The sequence below is a fragment of the Neofelis nebulosa genome, chromosome 10 (assembly GCF_028018385.1).
Source record: "Neofelis nebulosa isolate mNeoNeb1 chromosome 10, mNeoNeb1.pri, whole genome shotgun sequence".
Taxonomy (NCBI): Eukaryota; Metazoa; Chordata; class Mammalia; order Carnivora; family Felidae; genus Neofelis; species Neofelis nebulosa.
In genome coordinates this window covers 11,662,954-11,685,936 of record NC_080791.1, presented here as the reverse complement: position 1 = coordinate 11,685,936, position 22,983 = coordinate 11,662,954, and the positions used below count along the sequence as shown (strand labels likewise).

The 22,983-nt window shown below is 42.0% G+C and overlaps 1 protein-coding gene across 8 annotated transcripts in view; it reads left to right on the top strand.

Moving 5' to 3' along the window:
* The window catches only part of USP28 (ubiquitin specific peptidase 28), a 64,784-nt gene that overhangs the window by 20,923 nt on the left and 20,878 nt on the right, over positions 1–22,983 (top strand). For 4 of the 8 annotated variants that reach the window (XM_058686771.1, XM_058686769.1, XM_058686775.1 and 1 more), the window contains exons 4-12: positions 8,308–8,413; positions 9,570–9,729; positions 12,785–12,871; positions 13,602–13,739; positions 14,584–14,657; positions 15,585–15,664; positions 17,117–17,265; positions 19,041–19,168; positions 21,900–21,995. In XM_058686771.1, the coding sequence (XP_058542754.1) occupies positions 8,308–8,413; positions 9,570–9,729; positions 12,785–12,871; positions 13,602–13,739; positions 14,584–14,657; positions 15,585–15,664; positions 17,117–17,265; positions 19,041–19,168; positions 21,900–21,995 (1,018 nt within the window). The remainder of the gene's footprint in view (positions 1–8,307; positions 8,414–9,569; positions 9,730–12,784; positions 12,872–13,601; positions 13,740–14,583; positions 14,658–15,584; positions 15,665–17,116; positions 17,266–19,040; positions 19,169–21,899; positions 21,996–22,983) is intronic. The other 4 variants (XM_058686777.1, XM_058686774.1, XM_058686772.1 and 1 more) reach the window with 1 other exon arrangement.

Here is a 22,983-nt window from a genome sequence, read left to right as displayed (position 1 = left end):
TGTCTTTTTCTCTTTCCCTCTCTCTCAAAATAAATAAATAAAGTTAAAAAAAAAAAAAAGAAATGGAAAAAGGAACTCTGGGGATTGGATTTTAAATGGGCTAAGACTAAAGATAGTGAAAAGGAGGTGAGGGAGCAAGTCAATGAGGCCTTAAGACAGGGATGTACATCAGTTGCTCGAGGCCAGAGCGGAAGCTTCATGAGTGCGGGGGGCAGTGAGAGGTGAGGTGGTAGATGGACCAGGAGGCGGATCATGCTGAGCCTTTGCGCGCTTGGCTTTTCCGCTAGCTAGGGGCTAGCCGTTGGGACAGTTTGGAGCAGAGGCGTGACCTCAACTGATTTCCGTTTTCTGAAGGTCATTCTGATGGTTCTGTTGAGAACAGAGCTGTGGGGTGAGGTAGTAAGCATGGATCGGAGCAGGGAGCCCAGGGCAGTCACGAGGCTTTGCGGGTTCTGGCGGTGTGGGCCAGGAGGTGGTGGCAGAGGGGTGAGGAGCCCCTGCCGAGAGGGACTTGCTTACAGCGGAGATAAGGGGTGTGTGAAAGAGAGAGAGAGGACTTGAAGGGGCTCCAGGTTTTGTTCCCGAGCTGCGGAAATGCTGGAGTAACTACAGCTACAGAGACTGGGTGGCAGGTGAAGAGATCGTCGGGCGGTGCTGAGTTTGAGGCACCTGCTAGACATCAAGTGCAGTGTCTGAAAGGCAGTGGGGGGACCCAAGTGTGTGTGCGGCTCAGGGGAGCGATCCGGCTACAGAGAGAGAAAACTTGAGCCTGTGAATGGTCCGTGAAGTTGGGATACTGGACGAGCTTCCCGAGGGGTTGGGGGTGTGCAAAAAGGAACGGGTTCAGTGACTAAGCCATGGACCCTCCCAGTGCTCAGAGGCTGGAGCAGGTGGACAGTGTCCAGGGAGGTTGGAGGAATACCAGGAGAGCTGGGAAAATGGGACCCTGGAAGCCAAGAAGGCTTCCTGGAGGAGGGAGCCATCAGCTGGGGCAGATGGTGTTAATGAATATTTGGGCCTTTTGCGGTTTTGAGTTACTGTGAACAGTGCTGCTGTGAATATTCTTGTATATGTCAGTGTACTGGTGACTCTTTTCAGTTAAGATTTTTCTTTTTGAAACTCGTTCATATTGAAGGTTATAACTGCAGTTCCTTTAGTTTCACTGGTATGTAGTCTTTCATAGTCTGAATAGACCGAAAGTGATATATTTGTTTATTGACCTGGGGTTGTTTCCTTTTTTTTTTTTTTTTTTTTTTTTTTGCTATTATAAACAAGGTTGCTGTGAGCTGTTTGATTCATGTTTCTTGTGCATGTATGCAAAATTTCTGTAGTTAGCATATACCCAGGAATGTCATTGGTAGTAGTAAGGTACTCTCATCTTCAACTTTATAGGTAATGATATTTTCCAGAGGGTTTTTTACCTATTTATTAAACTCCCACTAATAGGATTTGGGGATACCCGTTGCTCTCAAACTGGTTATATTATAAAATTATTGCCCGTATTTTTGTTACAAAATATCTTGTTTTCAGTGAGCGTTTTTTTACATTGGTAAGGAGATTGAGCAACTTTGTCCTTTTGACCACTCACGTTTTCCTGTGAGTGAAATTTCTCTTTGGGTTTTCTGCCTCAATTTTTCTATTTGTTTGCTTTTTTTTCTTATTGATTCCTGATACTCTCTTATTGATAATAGCCTTAGGTTTGATATATATCTTACTGATATTGACTTTATATATATTTGATATTAACCCACTTTTTTTGGATTTGTATTACAGACATCTTTTCCCTGTTGGTGACTTGGGTTTTTACCCTATGGTGTGAGCTAAATACCTTAATTTTATTGTGGTTGCATTTGTCAGTCTTTTCCTGTGGTTTGTGCTTTTTGTTTAAGAACTCCTTTTATACTCTGCAGTCCTAGGATATGAGAATTGTAATGTTTTGCTTTTCACATTCTTTAATCCATCTGAAGTGGATTTGCGGGGAGGAGGCAAGGCATAAGGTAAGGTTACAGTTTTAGATTCCTTGGCACTCACTGGGCCCCATACAGCTACTCAGTTGTCCTGGTACTTTTTATTAAAAAGACTTTACTAGGGCCACCTGGGTGACTCAGTCGGTTGAGTATCCAACTTCAGCTCAGGTCATGATCTCGCAGTCCATGAGTTCGAGCCCTGCGTTGGACTCTGTGCTGACAGCTCAGAGCCTGGATCCTGCTTCAGACTCTGTCTCCCTCTCTCTCTGCCCCTTCCCACTCATGCTTGCTCTCTCTCTCTCTCTCTCTTTCTCTCTCTCTGTCAAAAATAAATAAACATTAAAAAAAATAATTAAAAAAAAAGACTTTACTTACCCACTGGTCTGCATTATCAGCTCTCTGTTATATTGGATTTTCATGTTTCCCATTCTGTTCCTTTTGAGGATCTGTTTTTAATTCATTCCTACGAATGGAATTACTGGGTCATGTAACAATTCTGTGTCAACTTCCTTGTTTTAATTTTTCTAAAAGAGGACTGTTTTCTTAGCTGCAACATTATCACACATTAAAAATTAATAAATCTTTAATGTCACTCAAAGACCAGTGTAGAAATTTCCTTAATCATCTCATTAACAATACGCTTGCAGTTGGTTTGCAAAAATAATGATACAGATGGCATTAAAACATTAGATATGTTTGAAATGTCTTTTAAGATACTCTTTATAAATCCCCTCTCTCTTTTTTACTTGCGGTTTAAGGTCCAAAGAAATCAAATCTTGCAGTATCTTTGAATGGGTTTTTTGTCCCTTGTCTTTCCCGTAGACTTAGGTGCTTAACTGGCACGACCGTGTCACAGGTAGTATTGTGTGTATAATGTATCTTCTGTTTTGTCATGTTGAAGAAGCAAGCAACATCTGATCTCCCTCTTTTTGTGTTGTTAGAATTGTTAGTGTGTTCAGAAGATTATCCGCTTGAGTTATTTATTATAAAATCCCCGACCTAGTGTCTTCTGCACTCATTGGTGATTATTGCTGAGATGCTTTACTTTATTGGAGACTTCGAAATGGTAATATTCTATCAATACTTCATAATTTATTAGTTGGAAGTCTTTTTTTTTAGTTGTGGTCAAGAACACATAACATAAAATTTGCCGTCTTAACCATTACAACATTTATTTATTTAATTTATTTATTTATTTTTTAAATTGACATCCAGATTAGTTAGCATCTAGTGCAACATGATTTCAGGAGTAGATTCCTTAGTGCCTCTTACCCATTTAGCCCATCCCCCTCCCAGAACCCCTCCAGTAGCCCTCAGTTTGTTCTCCATATTTATGGGTCTCTTATGTTTTGGCCCCCTCCCTGTCTTTATATTAGTTTTGCTTTTCTTCCCTTATGTTTATCTGAAACAAAGTGCTCATATGAGTGAAGTCATATGATTTTTGTCTTTCTCTGACTAATTTCACTTAGCATAATACCCTCCAGTTCCATCCACGTAGTTGCAAATGGCAAGATTTCATTCTTTTTGATTGCCGAGTAATACTCCATTCTATACATATACCACATCTTCTTTATCCATTCATCCATCGATGGACATTTGGGCTCTTTCCGTACTTTGGCTATTGTTGATGGTGCTGCTATAAACATGGGGGTGCATGTGTCCCTTCGAAACAGCACACCTGTATCCCTTGGATAAATGCCTAGTAGTGCAGTTGCTGGGTCGTAGGGTAGTTCTATTTTTAGTTTTTTGAGGAACCTCCATCCTGTTTTCCAGAGAGGCTGTACCAGTTTGCATTCCCACGTTTAAAAAAAATTTTTAATGTTTATTTTTGAGAGAGAGGCAGAGTGTGAGTGGGGGAGGGGCAGAGAGAGAGGGAGACACAGAATCGGAAGCAGGCTCCAGGCTCTGAGCTGTCAGTGCAGAGCCCAACATGGGGCTCAAATCCACAAACCAGGAGATCATGACCTGAACTGAAGTCAGACGCTGAAGTGACTAAGCCACCCAGGCACCCCTACCATCTTAACCATTTTTAAATATACGGTTTGGTAGTATTAAATGTATTCATAGCATTGTGAAGTAGATCTCCAGAACTTCTTCATCTTGCAAAACTGAACTCTCTACGCACTGAACAATAACTACCTATTCCCTCCTCCCTTCAGCTCCTGGCAACCACTGTTCTCCTTTCTGTCTATGATTCTGACTATTCTGAGTACCTCATTCAAGTGGAATCATGCATTGGCTAGCTTACTTCTCTTCGCATGATTCCTTCAAGGTTCACATTGTAGCCTATGTTAGAATTTCCTTCCTGTTTAAGGCTGAATAACACTCTGTTGTACGTATACACTGCATTTTCTTTACCCATTTATTCGTCGGTGGATATTTGAGTTGCTTTCACTGCTTGGCTGCTGTGCATAGTGCTTCTGTGAACGTGGATGTGCAACTATCTCTTCGATACCCTGCTTTCGGTCCTTTTGGAATGTATATCCAGCAGTGAGATTGCTGGCTCGTGTGGTGGCTCCATTTTTATTTGTTTTGAGGAACCTCTATCCTGTTTTCCATAGCAGTTGCTGCACCATTTTACAGTCTCACCAAGCCTTCCAATTTCACAACATCTTCACCAGCACTTGTTATTTCCTGTTTGTTTGTTTGTTTGTTTGTTTGTTTTACTTGTCATCCTGATGAGTTTGAGGTGAGACCTTAGTGTGGTTTCAGTTTGCATTTTATTTGATAATTAGTGATGCTGAACATCTTTTCATGTGCTTGTTGGGCCTTTGTATGTCATCTTTGGAGATACATCCATTCAGGTCCTTCACCTGTTTTCAAATTGGGTTATTTTGGTTTGAGTTGTAGGAGTTTTTTATATGTTCTAGATATTAACCCTTTATTTATTTGAGAGACAGTGCAAGTGGGGGTGGGGCAGAGAGAGAGAATTCCAAGCAGGCTCCATGCCACCAGCACAGAACCCGACGTGAGGCTCAAACTCATGAAACCCCAGACAGTGACCCTGAGCCAAAACCAAGAGTCGGACGCTTAACTGACTGGGCCACCCAGGCGCCCCTAGATATTAACCCTTCTATCAAATATGTGATTGGTAAATATTTTCTCCCATTCAGTAGTTGCTTTTTTATTCTATTCACATCTTTTTTTTTTATGTTTATTTTTGAGGGAGAGAAGGAAAGAGCGTGCGCACGCACGTGGGGGAGGAGAGAGAGGCAGAGAGAGAGGGGGACAGAAGTTCCTAAGCAGGCTCCGTACTGTCAGCACAGAGCCCGATGCTGGGCCCAAACCCTCGAACTGCAAGATCATGGCCTGAGCCGAAGTCAGACACTTAATCCACTGAGGCACCCAAGTGCCCCATTCACTCTATTGATTGTAGCCTTTCATGCACAAAAAATTTTTTTTAAGTTTGCTTTTGTCCCATTTGCCAATTTTTGTTTTTGTTCCCTGTGCTTTTGGTGGCCTAAGAAATCCTTGCTCAGTCCAGTGTCCTAAAGCTTTGTATGTTTAACTTTTTGAAGGGCTGCCAGAGTCGCTTCCTTCAAACTTCTACTGCAGCTGCACCATTTTGTGTCCTCTCCAGCTAACACACAAGGGCTCCGATTTCTCCAAATCCTCATCAGCACTTGTTATTTTCCTGTTTTGTCTGTTTATGATACCAGCCGTCCTGGTGGGTGTGGGGCGATAGCACATTGTAGTTTTGATTTGCATTTCCTTAATGGCTAATAATGTTGAGCATCCTTTCATGTGCTTATTGGCCATTTGTAGATATTCTTTGGAGAAATGTCTATTCAGATTCTTGGCCTGTTTTTTCTGTTTTTTTTTTTTTTTAATTCAGTTGCATGAGTTTATTTATTTAAAAAACATGTATTTCTTGTTGAGAGAGAGAGTGTGAGCAGGAGAGGGGCAGAGAGAGGGGGGAGACAGAGAATCTCAAGCAGGCTCTGCGCTTGCTGTCTGGGACCTGATGCAGGGCTTGAACTCCTGAACCGTGAGATCATGACCTGAGCCAAGATCAGGAGTTGGGTGCTTAATGGACTGAAACACCCAAGCTCCCCTTTTATTGTCTTATTGTAAGAACTGGCCAGAATGTTCAGAACCACAGTGAATGTATGTCCTGATGGTAGGCATTTTTGTCTTGGTTTTAAAATAAATGTGTTTTCAGGGTGGTGTGAAAGCCCAGAGAAGACCTCTCACCCAGCAGAGGGTGTCCAGGAAGACTTCCTGGAGGAGATGGCCTCTACACAGAGGCCTTCAGGAGGAATAGGGTCAGACAGGAGTGGAGGGTGGTTAGGGGAGAGAGGCCAGAGCCTGGTGTGTTGAGGAGGTGTGTCAGGTACACTGTGGCCGGCGGGTAGAGGTGAGTAGGGTTGAAGGAGAAGCAAGAGGAACTAGAAGGGTCATGTCATCGTAAACCTTTTGGATCAGGGTGGGCGCCCACCAGGCATTTGGGAACCTTGGGAGTGAACAGAGAAGGGGACTGGAGGCACCGAGTTTCTAGTTAAAGATTGTCCTGGCTGCCGTGTGGAGAAAGGAGGAGATTGGCAGGGGAGCAGAGGGGGCAGTTAAGAATGGATATAAAGAGACCACTGGGAAGGACCACTTAGTTATCCTTCCAGATGCTCAGGCTCAAAGCTTCATCTCTGTCTGGCTCCTTGCTTCCTCTCCTGCCTCCCAAAGGATCTTCAGTAAATCCGACCGCTTCTCACCTCCTCCATCGTCGTCCTGGCATCCTGGCCTGGCTCAACTTTTCATCCATAGCCCTTCCCACCTTCCAGTCTACCTTTTGGCTGACTTTTTTAGTTTGTTTACTCTCTGTTGCTTTCCCAGAGAATAGCATTTCTGATGTTTGGGCTACTGACGTTTGGGACCAGATAATTCTTTGTTGAACAGGTCCATCCTGTGTATTGTTGCATGTTGAGCAGAGCAGTATCCCTGGCCTCTACCTGCTGGATGCCAGTAGCACCCCCTCCCCCAGGTACTGGCAGCTGAAGACACATCTCCAGGTGTAGGCAGGTGTCCTGAGGAGGGGAAGGGTGCAGATTCACCCCCAGTTAAGAACTGTTGCGCCGAGGGGTGCCTGGGTGGCTCAGTTGGTTGGGCGTCCGACTTTGGCTCAGGTTATGATCTCGTGCAGTTTGTGGGTTCGAGCCCTGCGTTGGGCTCTGTGCTGACAGCTCAGAGCCTGGAGCCTGCTTCCGATTCTGTGTCTCCCTCTCTCTCTGCCCCCTCCACCCTGCTCAAAAATAAATAAAACATTTTAAAAAATACTAATAAAATAAAACAAAATAAAAGTGTTTTACATTTCACAATTAAGTATAAAGTTTGCTGTGGGCTTTTCATGGGTACTCTTTCTCAGCCTAAGAATATTCTCTTTTGTTCTTAGTTGGCTTGGGGTTTTTATTCTTGAATAGAGTTGAATGTTATTAAGTACTTTTTCCGTATCTATTAAGATGATTATTCCATTAAGTGTATTTTGATGGTAATTTTCTAATGTTAACTCAGTATTTCATTCTGCAATGAACTCAGCGTGGTGTTACTATTTGATTTTGGGGGGTAGATTACTGGATTTTATTTGCTAATATCTTCGTTCTTTTTTTACATTTGTGTTTATGTTTGTTGCTTTTCCTTTCTCACTATTCTTGACTGGTTTGGGATATACCTAGATGTTACGCTGACCTCATAAAATGAGTTGGGGAGTATGTCTTCTTCTTTTTTTTTTTTTTTTTTTTTTTTTTAGTTTATTTATTTTGAGACAGATAGGAGGCAGCAGAGGGGGAGGGGCAGAGAGAGGGAGGGAGCGAGAGAATCCCAAGTAGGCTTCATGCTGTCAGCACAGAGCCCGACCCCGTGGATTGCAAGATCATGACCTGAGCCAAAAATCAAGAGTCAGGCACTTAACCAGCTGAGCCACCAAGGTGCCCCTGGGGAGTATGTTTTCTATTCCCCAGAAGAGTTTGTGTGAGATTGAAAATATCTGCTCCTTGAATGTGTTTGATATTTAGCTGATGTTTTATGATGACAGATAAACTGTTTAACCTCCAGATATGGGATGTATATTTTACTCTGTGGAATAAGACTGCAGAAGTGGGTATTTGATTCATTACCTCTCAGCAGCTTATCATTCCTGCCCTTTTGGCTAATCTTAAGGTTACCATATAGCTGTGAGTTACTCATTTGCCTCTGGCCTGGAGTAATAAAGTTGTTCCACAGATGAGCCAGTGTCGTGAGAACTAGGGAGCATATCTAGTTTTGTGAATGCTTTTGCCTTTTTTCCTACTGTACAGCCAGAAGGCTGTTGTTTCCTACATATAGACTAATGAAATTTCTGTTTATCTTCCAGAAGTGATAGACCTTACTCATGATAACAAAGATGACCTACAGGCTGCCATTGCTTTGAGTCTGTTGGAGTCCCCCAACATTCAAGCTGATGGAAGAGATCTGAACAGGTTATTTATGCAATTTATCATCTTTACTCCTCACAATAGTATGTAGGTCAGAGGCAGTAATAGCTGTGGATGCCACTGAGGGACAGTTCTGCCAAGCTCTTTTAATTTTTTTTTTAACGTTTTATTTATTTTTGAGACAGAGAGAGACAGAGCATGAACAGGAGAGGGTCAGCGAGAAGGAGACACAGAATCTGAAACAGGCTCCAGGCTCTGAGCTGTCAGCACAGAGCCCGATGCGGGGCTCGAACTCACGGACCGCGAGATCATGACCTGAGCCGAAGTCGGCTGCTTAACCGACTGAGCCACCCAGGCGCCCCTGCCAAGCTCTTTTAATTGTATCCAAATGAAATTTTTTTAGGAGAAAATTTAAATTCCCATTAGCTTACTTTTTGGTTTACTTTTTGACAAAGCCAAATATGGCAAAGGTCTTAGAGTAGATGTGGTCTTTGAGTAGAGGCCTGCAGGCCGTCGTAGTTTGCACTTGAGAGGGAGAGAAAACCCATCCTAGTACAAGCATCTGACAGTATGTATCCCCTTCATAAACTTGGAGGCTTCGTACACACAGGGTTATGTTGTTGGCTCTTTGAAAATGAGTTAACGCTCAACTACCCCGTCTCAGAAGTGACCACACATATCTTTTTTGAATTAGTACTAATTTGATGATTGACTGGTATTGTTCATAAACATCTAGTTCCAGTGGAGGCCTGTCAGTTTCTGGACATGTTTATTCCCTCACACTGCTGAGTTGTTTCAGGAAAACATAGGGCCAGGTTTTGCGTGCTAGACAGTTTGAAGGCTCTTATCTCTAGCAGAGTGTCTCTCTTGCCTCTCTCAATGGCAAGGTCTGAGATAGGTCACTGTTGCTGAAATCTGAATCTTTTGATACGGCAGCCATAAATAGTCTTGAGTGTCAGCTTGGTTCCATCATGGACCTTATTGGTAATAATCTCTGTTATGGAAGGATTAGCATCCATGTCTAAACCTTACTTTTCATTTAGATTACAATGTTATAGCTACTATATAGCCCAGTGATTACCCAGGAAATAGTGTATCTGGCATTTCGAATTATCTATGAAAGATGACCATGATTCTCCATATAATACATTGTTCTTTAACTTTTTCCTTTTTTGTTGTGTGGTATGTTGGCACACTGTAGGATGCGCGAGGCAGCCTCTGCAGAAACTAAACGCTCAAAGAGAAAACGCTGTGAAGTCTGGGGAGAAAATCCCAATCCCAACGACTGGAGGAGAGTTGATGGTTGGCCAGTTGGACTGAAGAATGTTGGCAATACATGTTGGTTTAGTGCTGTTATTCAGGTATGATGTGTTTAAGAAACAACTGTGTCTTCTGGAAACAACTTTGTCATTTATCGAGTTGAAATGTGAGAAACCCAGCTTAGAGAAATGGAAGCAGAGGTATAAGACTGGTGTTTTCCCGCATGGCATTATTGTGTTTTGCTCTCCTGTGTTTGGGTCTAGATGCTCTGGTGTCTAAATTAGGCAATGCTAAAAACAAAATATCCTGTGGTTGCAAATTCGTTTGTAAATATGTCAAATAGGTGGTTTGGATCAGCATTTTGACTGAAAAACGTATTACAGCAGAGTTAATAAGGAGAAAGCAGTTGGGACACAGATACCCAGGCAGGAAAAGATGGCGGCCTGGAAAAGGGAAGCAGTATAAGCCGTGGAAGGAGAGAAAAGCTTTCTAGAGTTATGCAGGAGATCAGATCTACAGGTGCTGGGGAGAGGTTGGATAGAGGGGATATGCAGGAGACTGCTGAGAAAGACTCCAGGGTTTCTAGCTTGAGAAACTAGGTGGATGATAGGATGATTAGATGCCGGAAGAGGAATATTTGGGTGTGTGTGAAGAGGGGGATCTCAGTTCGGTTCTACACATGCCGAGTTTAAGGTGCGACACGGAGATGCATATAAACCGGTACTGACTTGAATCTGCTGTTCAGGAAAAAAGATGTGGGCTACACATGCCACTGTAGGAGTCAGTGGCTTATACACACGGTGATAGAGCCCACGGAGTTGACGAATTCTCCCCTCGAGAGTGTTGCCTCTCTGGAAGTACCTCCCAGGCATCTTAATAGGGCCACAGTGTGGCACCTGATCCTGCCCCTCCAGTCTTCCCCTTTGTGATACTTGACCTCTCCCCAGCGGCTCAGCCAAAAACGGAGGCCTCTCTTTCCACACGTAGGATCCAGATTCTTGCAGCTTACTCTGTGCCTGGCCCTGTGTTAGCACTGGGGTAACAGCAGTGAATAAAGGAAAGTCGTTAACAGAGAGTTTACTTTGAAAAAAGCAGGATGGGCAGTAAATTATACATATCAAGTGGTGACAAGTGCCATAAAGATGAGTGAGGGTAAGAGGAGCTGGGCAGGGAAGGAGGCCTCTCTGGAAAGGAGGGCATTTGAGCAGAGACCTGAAGGAGGTGAGGGGATGCGCCCTATACTTACATAAAGGGCACGGTAGGCAGAGGGAACAGCAAGTGAAAAGACCCAGGTTTAGGAGTTTGTTTAATGTGTTGAGAAATAGAAAGAAGGCAGAACTGAGTGCTCTTGGGCAGGGAACAGACAGTGATGATATCAGAAGGGTAGTGGAGGTGAGGCGGGGGGTGCTCAGCCTCACGATGAGGACTTAGGAAAGTGCAAAAGTATTGGAAGGTTTAGAGCAGTGAAGTGAGCTGATCTGCTTCCATTTCACGAAGATGGCAGGCATCTGTGTTGAGGGTAGCATGTAGGAAGGAATGTGGACTTCGGGACCTCAGTCAGTCCTTTCAGAGAGGAGGGGGGAGAGGCTGAGGACCCTGCCTGCCCTCCCACCCTCCTCAGCCTTCTCGCCTGTGGGCATATTGAAAGGCGTAGAGGGGGCTCTCCGCTGTCAGCACGGAGCCCACTCTGGATCCTCCCTCTCTCCCTCCCTCTCCCGCTTCCCTGCCCACACTGTCCCTTTCTCTCTCAGAAAATGAATAAACATTAAAAAAAAAAAAAATTAAAAAAAAAAAAAAGGCACAGAGAGGATCACAAAGTAAGGTTTCTGAGAAAGCCCCAGAAGACAGGATCTAGAGCCTGGAGGGAGGGATCAGCCCCGAGTAGGAAAAGGGCAGGGGAGTAATAAGGGAGAGGAGAAGGAAGAAAGGCACATTGCAGATTACAGCTGAAGTGGCTTCAGATCATCATCTCTGTGAGGTAAGCAGCCCTCTTCTGAGTCCCTGGAGAAGGGATGGCGGCGGGTTAAAGGGGCGGTTGCCGTGGACAGTGGAGGCCAGTCGGCATCAGAACATAGTAGTAGGATTTCTGCGAATGTGAAGGTCTGCTTGAGGGTGTTGACCTTACATGCGTACTGACGTCAGGATGGCCTGTTTTATCGGGACTTTCTCTTAGCAGCGCTCTGAGACTCTTAGGTGGAAACTGAACATTATTTAGGTTGGGGGCTTTGCTGGGTTTGATGCCAAGGGCAGTTTGGGGATTTAATGTGGGATGGTTAAAGACCATGGAATCAGAGCTGGAGACAGGAAGGGACTGGTGGTCAGGCAGAACAGAAGGGAGTCCGTTGGCTTGGGTCTTTGACAAAGTCAAAGAACAGATGTCCTCTGGGTAATTGGATCAGTAACGCTGCAAGACAGGTTGCGGTTCAAGAGCGGGCTTTTCCAAATTTGTGATCTGAGAATTGGCCACTTCTCCGGAATTGATACATCCTGCGTGTGACCTCAGACGTGGTCGTAGAGATGGAATGGAGGAATGTGTCCCTAGACATAAGATGCTCACAAAGCCAAGGGGTCCCGGGCTGAATGGGTGTGCTTGTGTTCCCTCAGCAGATGTTAGTTGAACACCCACTGTATATGTAGCCCTCTTCTAGGCCCTTGAGATAAAAGAATGAGTAAAACCGAGAAGTCCCTGGACTGCCTGGTCCGTAAACAATGTGCCATATTGTCTTATATATATTTAACCTTATTATCAACCATTTCATACTCTGTTTTTCTGGAACTTCGACCTCCACAGAACATAGCTCTGAGATATCTCCGTGTTAATCTTGTAGCTCTTAGGCATTCAGTTCCACTGCCGTGTCTTAGTCCACGTTCCAGAAACATTTTCTCTACAATATTAATGACTACATAATAGCGTATTGTGCACATGTGCTATAGCTTATTTAATCTATCTCTGTCGTTAGCCATCATGTTGTTTCTGGTTTTCCCCTAAAAGGATTCATTTGGTCAGCTAAATTTTTACATGGAGCCATCATCATTTCCTCAAGCATAGAAGTAGAAATAGCAGGTGACAGTCATACGTGCTTCTGAGGTAAAAGAAGTATCTTTTTGCTGCAGTTATTTTGAAAGAAAGGCTAGGAATCTCTCTCTTTATTTCAGTCTCTCTTCCAACTGCCTGAATTTCGAAGACTTGTTCTCAGCTATAGCCTGCCACAGAATGTACTTGAAAACTGTCCAAGTCACACGGTGAGTTGGTGTGGAGAAATCCTCACTCTTGCTTAGTCCCTTGCGTCCCAAAGGCTTTGAAATTTTGGCTAAAGCTGACAGCTGTGATGTTTTTTGGCTTGTGCTAGTATTTGTTTTCATTTCCAAATGGCCTTTTTCCTTCCTTGTGACACGAAACAAGGGTCTGCAAAAACGTAAAGTTAAGTAAAAATAAAATTAGAAAAGCGGATCCAAGAAAGCGGTCGGTCATCCTGGTAGCCTTGACTTTTCTGCTTCTGAGCGGAAGGTTCAGAAACACTCGTTCTGTGTGAGGGGTCCCTCACTGCTCATTGGCAGCTGGGGCCGAGTGATGCAGAATGGGTGACCTGGTGCCAGAGTCCTGGATCCTTCTAGAAGAGCCTGTGGTGGGTTCTCGCCAAACGACGTGGCCTTCTGCCGGTGATCTAACCCTTCCCAGGATTTCACCTCGGGGATGCATTTTCCTAACAGGAGGGAGGGCAGCAGCTTAGGAAAGTAAACATTTTTGCCTTTCTGACAGTATTCCCTTTCAGGCTTCCACATAGATAGTCTTCAGTGTAAGGCAATCCCCACACGGACCTTATAGAGTATGGGTCACATAGTTTGAGTCCCCACTGCTCTAGATCTAGGTAAATATGAATTAGGGAGGGATCAGTGACAACGCTTCTCTTTCATATGTTATAATTTTCCAAGTGAAGGGTTGTAAGAGCACACGTTGCTGTCTCCTCTACAGGAAAAGAGAAATATCGTGTTTATGCAAGAGCTTCAGTACTTGTTTGCTCTGATGATGGGATCAAATCGCAAATTTGTAGACCCTTCCGCAGCCCTGGATCTCTTAAAGGGAGCATTCCGATCACCTGAGGAACAGCAGGTGCGAGAAGCCTGTGATTCTCGTGTTTTCCCTCAAACCCTGTGATGTTTGAAGTCCTGCCTTGTGGATACTACTCTGATGTTGCCCCAGTTCAGCCATGTAGTCAGCCCTGAACATGACTAAGGACCAGAAGTGTCCTGGGTCCAAGTACACAGGGGCTGTTGGAGGAGAGAGGAGGAGATTGGAAAATATCTCAGCGAATCATAGCAAAGGGTCACTGACAAAAGTAAAGCCCTTTGTCTGCACATTTGCCTTGGGATGGCCCCGATAGAAATCCTGTTTTTAATATCATCTAAACCTAAGTTCAGCAGCTTTTCTGAGCCATCTTTCTCTTCGAGACATTAGGACTTCCCTTTCCCGGCCTTGTGTTAAAAAACAGAGCTGTCACTATTAGAGCAGCGCCTTCTGTGTAAAATTGATTTTTCCCTCTGTTTATCTAAAGGTCTTACAGTCCTACAAAATTCTCAAAACATTTCATAAAACTTCCCTTTCTCCGTTCAGATCTCCTATTATTCTAGAGCACTGTAGTCCGTTCTGTGGACTTTTTTTTTTTTTTTTTTTTAAGGCCTACCTGGAAGAATTTGTTTGCTGGTTGGTTACAAATAGATGTGGCCAGAAGTGGTGAACTTCCAGTTTCCTCTCTGGCCATAAGTTAGTCAGAAGCTGCCTTCTCTCTGTCTGCAGGAGCTGCCTTCCAGTGCTCCTAGCTTCGTGATATCTGTCCTTGCTTGGTAAAGAAGTCCTTTCACAGCAGTGGTGTCTTACTCGTTGGTGGGATAAGGGCAGATTTTCATTTCCTGTAGTGTTGGGTCTAACTCTTCTGCAATTTGTGCCTCTCTTATAGCAAGATGTGAGTGAATTCACACACAAGCTCCTGGATTGGCTGGAGGACGCATTCCAGCTAGCTGTTAACGTTAAGTGAGTGTTGAGGATTCGTTTGTACGGCCTTCCTACTCACAGTGGTCCAGGGAGAACTGCAATATGGGGAAGCGGGGAATGGACAGGGTTTTGCTTCTCAAGTGGAAATTACTGGGCTTTGCCAAACTTCACAGGGTCACCATTCAGATACTTGTCATTTTGTATCCTCCTTGCCTTTGGTTTTCGTCTCTGAGGATGTAGATCAGCATCTTGACCCTCAGCTTTTTACCGAAGGGCCAGAACTCTTAACTTTGTTGAAGTCACAGCCCATGTTACAAAATGTATTTAAAAGTCAGATCAATCCTAGATGTGAGCGTGGTGGTAGCACATGGATACATTGAATTTAATCATTTCAGTCACTGAAACGAATTTCAGAAGTGAAATTCCGGGCAAAGACTACAAGGATCCCTTTTCAAATACAGATGCTGAGACATTTTCTAAACTGTTTTAATGCTGAGTAAAAGACCTGTACATCATAGGACAGCTTTGTACATGGAAGCTTACGTAGTAACCATTTAAGATGGGCTTGTAGAAATAAACTGTTTTCCTTCATTTCTGTTGTGCCCCTGGGAAAACTTTGTGTTTATTTGCAAAACTGCTCAAGAGGGTTGATTCTTACTTCTGTCCTGTTCTGTAACTCGTATACATCTCTGTCACTTCTTATATATAATAACTGTATAAAGACACATGTATTTTTCTGCATGTGGGACGCTCCTGTTAGACTTTCAGCTCCTCACAGCCGGGGATCAGGCCCATATATTTGTTCCATGAGTGTTTAAACTGATTTAACCCGTTCCTTATTTTAGACCATATCTGGCTCTTTGGAGGTCGATGAAAATGTACTATTTTCGCTTTTGAATGATGATTAGGTTTAGTGCAGTGCTTATCTGATCCAAATGATAGAGAACTGTTTCCTTTTTTTAAAAGCAGCAATCCCAGGAACAAATCTGAAAACCCAATGGTGCAGCTATTCTACGGGACTTTCCTCACTGAAGGGGTTCGTGAAGGTAAATTCTTTCCTCTCAATGTTGATTCTAGACCTGTGACCGTATCTGTATTACTCGAAAAGGCTTTCGAGTCAGGCAGTCCCAGGTCTGAATATTGGTTCTACCTTCTTAGTGTGTGTGTAATCCTAGACAAACGGTGTGAGTGCCTGGACCCTCAGCCTCTTCATCTGTAAAATGGGCACACATAGTGTCTGTCTCAGAATTGTTAGATTAAATTGTATAATGTTTGCACAGCCTACGTCCAGTGTTAATGTCCGTCACAGTGATGCAACTCAATTTTCTCTGTGTTGTTTTTTTCAATGTAATGTTTAATCTCAAAAGGCTTTATTGAGTTAGACTGCCAAAAAATGTTTCTCTGCTATGGAGGCTTATCTAAGCTGCATGTTGGGTGTGTAATTTTAATTCTTTTTTAACTGTGGAGAATTTTTAGCACACGCAGATAGAGCAGTCTAAAAACCCACATGAACTCGGCAACCATTAGCCCATGGCCAGACTTTCCCTAAGTCGTTTTTTTCTCTTACCCCTCTGATATTCTCTTCAAAACAATCCAGTACCACTATTCACTCCAAAAAAGTAGCATTTCTTAATATCAAATACTTAGTCAGTGTTCAGATTTCCAAGTTGTTTTATAATTCTATATATTTGGGGGGAGGGAATGAGTGTTTATGTTTACAGTTTGTTTTAATCAGGATCGAAATGTGGATCATTTATATTTGGTTGATACACCTTTTAAGTCTCGTAACAAAATCCGTAGACTCTCCCCCCATCTTTTTTTTCTCCTTGAAATGTATATTTTAAGCAACCAGGTTGTTTTCGGGTACCTGGGTGGCACAGTTGGTTAAGCCTCTGACTCTTGATTTTGTCTCAGGTCATGATCTCACGGTTCGTGGGTTTGAGCCCCACATAGGGCTCTGCACTGACATCGTGGAGCCTGCTTGAGATTCTGTCTCTCCTTCTCTCTTCCCCTCCCCTCCTTGTGTGCCCTCTCGCTCGCTCTCAAGATAAATAAACTTAAAAAATTTAAGAAACCAGGTTGTTTTTGGGATTCCCCACAGTCTGAAATTTCTCCCCTTGCGTACCCATGATACAGTTTAACACACTCCTCTCTACTCCTCTTTTTACAAATGGGTAGTTGGATCTAGAGTTTGGCCAGATTCAGGTAAGGCTTTTTTTGGCAAGACGAATTCACAAGAGATGGGATAGTCCTTGATCAGGAAGCACGTAATGTCTGGTGGTCTTTCTTTTTGTGAAAGAAAGTTCCTGGCAGTCGTTTGTGGCCAGTACCGGGATCTGCTGGTCGTTGGCGGTGGCCGCACAGGCTTATGTGCACTTCTAACCGGTTCTCAGCAAGTTGCTGAAATAAGAAGATAACCTGTCTCTATGGTGCCAGAAAAACAGGCTTCAGATAATACCAGTGATGTCTTTAAAAGAGCAATCTGTTTCTTTGCCTAGGAAAGCCCTTTTGTAACAATGAGACCTTCGGCCAGTATCCCCTTCAGGTAAATGGTTATCGCAACTTAGACGAATGTTTGGAAGGGGCCATGGTGGAGGGGGACATTGACCTGCTTCCTTCCGATCATTCGGTGAAGTATGGACAAGAGGTAAGTTGGACATTTTTATTTGCTGTGCCAGTGACAGAGCCAGTGAAGTGTGACTGAGCTTTTTGGCAAACTGTCTTCCCATCAGATAGTAGCTAACTTTACATTTAACACATGGTGAACTAGTCTGAAGTTTCTTACGAGTTGCTATGCATTAGTGAGTCTTAGTGTTTGATAAATGAATTCTTTACCAAAAGTGTGAATTTGAGTTAATCATATAAAGGTTGTATGCTGCTTCTGATGTTTTAAGTATGATCAAGTTTCTCTTTTTCTGTTGAAGCCTACCTGTACCTGAGTAGGGAGAACCCACTGCCTCCATATTTTCGGAGGGTAAAAGTACAGTGATTAACTCCTATGGTATGCCATTTAGAATATTTTCCCTCTTATAATATTTACTGTTCTTCATAGTAAATTCTGCCTTTGCTTTTAACATTTTTCAAGTTTAATATTCGTTTATTTTTGTGGGTTGGAAAGAAGGAGGGGGGAGTTAGAGGGAGAGCACTGGTAAGCAGTACCTCAGGATTCCAGTTGGGTTAAGAATTAGTGAATTTGGAGCATCACTGTCAGTACCACACAGCTTGGATCATTCTCCTTTCATCACGTGTGTTGAAACGAAGCTGTGGGCTTATGTGAGTCCAACTCAGTTGCTGACTATTTTTGAATCCACATCGGGAGCCTGACATGAGCCTTGTCAAAGTGCACTAGACAGCCATAGGGCAGTGTGGGACCTAGGCCAGAGCTGCCGGCTCCCGGCTTTCCAAGGAAAGTCCTAACTCAGGGTCGGGAGGCACAGCATTTGTCCCACGCATGCTCGGCTGATGCGTGCTCTTACAGAAGGGAAGGGGTGTTTACCAGCTCCTTAGATCTCTGGAGACCTTTATTCCAGAATGGGAACTCGGTATAAAAGAAAATAGAAAACTCTTATCCTTACTTAGATTGACCCTGAGGTAGTCAGGCTGTCTGGATTCACCTCATGCCAACAAGGGTGCGTGGAGGGAGCTTAGCCATGTGCACCTTTGGCAAAGGGAGCATTGTAAAGCTGTTCTTGCAGACCTCTGGCAGACAGGTGAAATGAGCAGGAATGCCTTTCCTGGGTTAGTGTTTCCTCATCTGGGATCAGCAACAGTTGAGATCTTTTTTATAAGTCTGTGCTTTCTTTCCTTGAAACTCAAGGTAACATCTAGGTAGTTGGACCAGGTCCCTTATAAGACATCTGTGAATTCTTAGAATTCAGAGGTTTTTTCCAGAAACTTGAGCCCTCATAATCACGAGGCCATTTCAAGTTTCTTTTTTAGAAATAAAGGGGATTCAAATTATGTTGAATAGCTTGTAAACACTCATATTAGTGTTTTGAGCTGATTTCATGGAGATAATTGTCTCCTTAGTTATATGTTGCTTAGGTCATAATTTCTAATTCTTTGGTTAGGCTAGCCATTTTCTTCAGGTTTTGATCCTCTTTTGAATACTGATGACTTAGTGAATCAGTTGTGTAGATTCTTGGTGCAGTTCATGCATTTAAGGGTGGTTATTTCTGAGGATGATAGTTGAGTAAAATGTTGACTGGCTGGCTTGTAAATATGGAAACTTGAGGAATGTTTAGCCATATTCTCTAAGAGGGCATGATTCTAAGTGGTCATTTTAGTATTGGGGATTAAAAAAAAAAACAAACTCCAGGGTGAATTTGATTTGAATATAAATTCTATACCAGATGAAGAAAGTTTAAATCTGGCTTTTGCTATTTCCTCAAATTAACTTCTTTATTTTTGCTTCTGACATAGCGTTGGTTTACAAAGCTGCCTCCAGTGTTGACCTTTGAGCTCTCAAGATTTGAGTTCAATCAGTCCCTCGGTCAGCCAGAGAAAATTCACAATAAGCTGGAATTTCCTCAGATCATTTATATGGACAGGTGAGTTCTGTGATGGGCTGTCTTCTTGATGTATTGCAGAAGAAGAGGGGAGAGTTTACTAAGTGTATTGTGCATAGGAATCCCCTGGAGGTTTTGATAATATGAAAATATGGATTAATGGAATTCATTGGATCTAGGGTAGGGCCCAAAAATTTGCAATTCTGAGAAGCTCTCGGGGTGATGCTAATGATGATTTTGATCTGGGGACCACAGTTTGAGTAGCTAGGCTTCAGGTGAAAGCCTGCTAATTCTCGGGTGAAGAACAGTGTGTGAAGTAGCCACAGTGTATTTCTTTCTAATCTGAATACCATTTGTATTCCTGGAAAAGAAAAATCCTAGACAGACTTACATTATAGGATTTTAATCTTTTTAAGGTCTGGTTTATCAGTGTATGGTTTACATGCAAAACAATCATACATTCTTAGGTGTGCAGCCAATGAGTTTTAGTAAAATAATATTGTCAAGTAACCACCAGCACAGTCTGTCATATTTCCATCCCCCAAAAGGTTTCCTCATGCCCCTTTGCAGTTAATCCGTTTTCCCCATCCCCAGGCCTTAGCAACCACTTAACTTGTTTTCTTGCCCTATAGTGTTGCCATTTCTAGAATGTCCCATCGTGACATCAGTATTCAGTATGTTCCCTGTTGTGGCTATCTTTTTACACTCAGGATTATGTTTTGGGGGCTCATCCATATTGAGTAGTACTCCACTGTAGCAGTAATCCAATATTTTTTCCATTTAACAGTTGACAGACGTTTCAGATATATCCAGTTTTAAGCCATTGTGAATAAAGCTACTATGAATATTTGCCTAAGAGTCTCGGTGTGGTTTTTAGTGCTTCTGGGTAAAACACCTAGGAGTGAGATTGCTGGGTTGTATGAAAAGTATATGTTGAAATGTGTAAGAAATGCCCCAACTGTTTGCTCAAGTGTCTGTATAATTTTGCATTCCTACCAGCAGTATATGAGAGTTCCATTTGCTCCAAATCCTCACCCATAATTAGAATTGTCCATCTTTTAAATATTAGCTATTCTAGTGGGTTTGTAGGAATATCTTATTTTTCTTTTGATATATGTTTCCCTGATAGCTAACCATGTTGAATTTCTTTTCATGTGCTTAATTAATGGTCACTTGTATATTTTCTTTGGTGAAGTGTCTTTTCAAATCTTTTGTTCACTTTTGAAGTATCTTCGTTGTGTTCATACTGAGTGGTAGGAGTGAGTTGTTTATATATTCTGGATACAGATCCACATATTTCTTGTCTGTGCCGTCTCTTTCATTTTCTTACCAATGTATTTAGAAGACCAGGAGTTTTTAGTTTTGATGAAGTCTAATATATCAGTTTCTCTTTTACAGTTTGTGTTTTTGTGTTTTAACTGAAAGATCTTTGCTAACCCAAGATCACAAAGATTTTCTTCCATTTTTTCCCTAGAAATTGTATAATTTTAGCTCTTATGTTCATACATGTCTATTACCCATTTAGAGTTTATTTTTATATATAGTATGAGATGAGATAAGGGTTCTTTTGTTGTTGTCTTGTGTGTTTTTGTTTTGTTTTTTGTAGGAGAGGGAAAGGAGGCATGTGGATGTCCAGTTATTCCAGCATCATTTGTTGAAAAGACTCTCCTTTCCCCCATTGAATTACCTTGGTGCTTTTGTCAAAAATTAATTAAGCATATATTTGTGGGTCTATTTCTGGAGTCTCTATTTTGTCTATTGTCTAATCTTAAGCTAGTGCCACATTGTCTTGATTACTGTGGCTTTTTGTAAATTTGTCATCAGATAATGTAAATCTCCCAACTTTTTTTTTTTTTTTTTCCCAAAATTGTTTTGACTATTTTGGTCTTATTTTGGTTGGTTTTACCTATTTCTAGATAAATATTAGAATGAGCCTGTCAGTTATTACCAATAACTATTGGGATTTTGATTGGCATTATGGTGAATCTGTAGATCAATTTGGGGAAATTGACATCTTAACTATTTTGAATCCTTCAGTCCATGAACATGGTATAGCTCCTTTTATTTGAATCATTAATTTCTGTCATCAGAGTTTTGTAATTTTAGTGTTCAGGTCTTACATATATCTGATTAAGTTTATACCTAAACAGTTAATGCTTCTGATGTTATCGTGGTTTCTAAAAAAGCTCTACTTTCCATTTTTTCTTTATAAGCATACAGAGATGCAGTAGATTTTTTTCCCTCTCTGTTTTTGAATTGACTTTATGTCTTTTGACTTTACTAAATTCACTCACTAGTTCTGATGCATTTTTGTAAATTCTTTGATATTTTTTATGTAGACAATGTGTCATCTGCAACAAAAGGCAGTTTTACTTTTTCCTTTGCTTTCCTTTGTATGCCTATTCTTGATTTCTTTTCTCTTTTCTTTTCTTTTCTTTTCTTCTTCCTTTTCTCCCTTTCTCCCCTCCCTCCCCCTCTTTCTTTCTCTCTTTCCTTTCTTACCTTCTTTCCTTCCCTTCCTTCCTTATTGCATTGGCCATGCCTCCAATAAAAACATTTAGTGGAAGAGACAGGAGTGGATATCCTTGAATTGTTTCTATTCTGAAGGGGAAAGCTTTCAGTCTTTCACCATTAAGTATCATGTTAGTTATGTGTTTTCATAGATGTCCTTTGTCTGTTTGAGGAAGTTCCTTTGTATCCCTAGTTTGCTGACACTGTGTGCTATCAATGCTTTTAAATGTAAATGGTGTTTGTGGTGTTATCATTTGCTTAGGTACATGTACAAGAGCAAAGAGCTTATTCGAAGTAAGAGAGAGTGTATTCGAAAGTTGAAGGAGGAAATAAAAGTTCTGCAGCAAAAACTGGAAAGGTGAGTCGTGATACCTTCGTGCTTAGAAATATAAAAGATAGAAGATTAAAATCAGATAATTTGCTTGTATTTAAAAATTAATTCAGAATTGAAGTATTAACTTGTGTGTTTTATAAAATAGTTAAGAAAAATTCTAAGTGTGAAGCAGTGTTTAAGATGAACTGGTAGTATCTATGGGCAAATAGTAGTCCCAAGGTCTTACAGGACTCAGTCAGGCAGTCAGTTATTAGCAGTGCACTAAAGCCCTTTACTCCTTCTACTTCCCTTGTCATCTTTTTCACAAACATGAGAGAGGTAACTGTCACAGTACTCCAGTCCCTCTGTCTTGGGAAGGTGGAAGTATCTGGGAAAGATAAAAACAAAAACAAAATGCTATTCTACTTGGAGCATTGCTAAATGGTTCAAAGCGCTAATAGTTCTGACACATACAAAGTCCTTTCTCTTATGGAGGAATCTTTCCCTTTTTGTTTATTTGTTTTGCACTGACTATTTCTTTGGCATCACCCCATGATTTCTTAAGGAGGAGTCAGTGTAATTCCTTTCTAGTAAAGACAGATCCCAATGATTCAGCATTTAAGAAGTAAATCCCATGGAATGTCATTTCCAGCACTTTCCATACCAGCTCTCCATACCAGCCCAAGACCCTGCATCTATAGGTCCCCATCTTTAGCTTCCTCTCTCTCACTTGGGAAGAGCTTGTCCACGATGAGAGTGATTAGTTTTCTACTTGTCTTAATATAGACTTAAACTGAGGATTAATTCCTCAGATACTGTCCTGGAAGTGATTTAAAGGACTCTACATGTGACTATATGTTACTTCTAAGGTTTCACTGATGCTTTGTAAGGCTGGAAAAATTTGTTTTTATAAGACCAAATATACCTGATGTATTATAACTCAGAAGAACTCAATTTGCCAGTAACCAACAGGGCATTCTGACTTACTTAGATTTTAAAACAGATTTTGGAGCATTTTATGTAGTATGATACT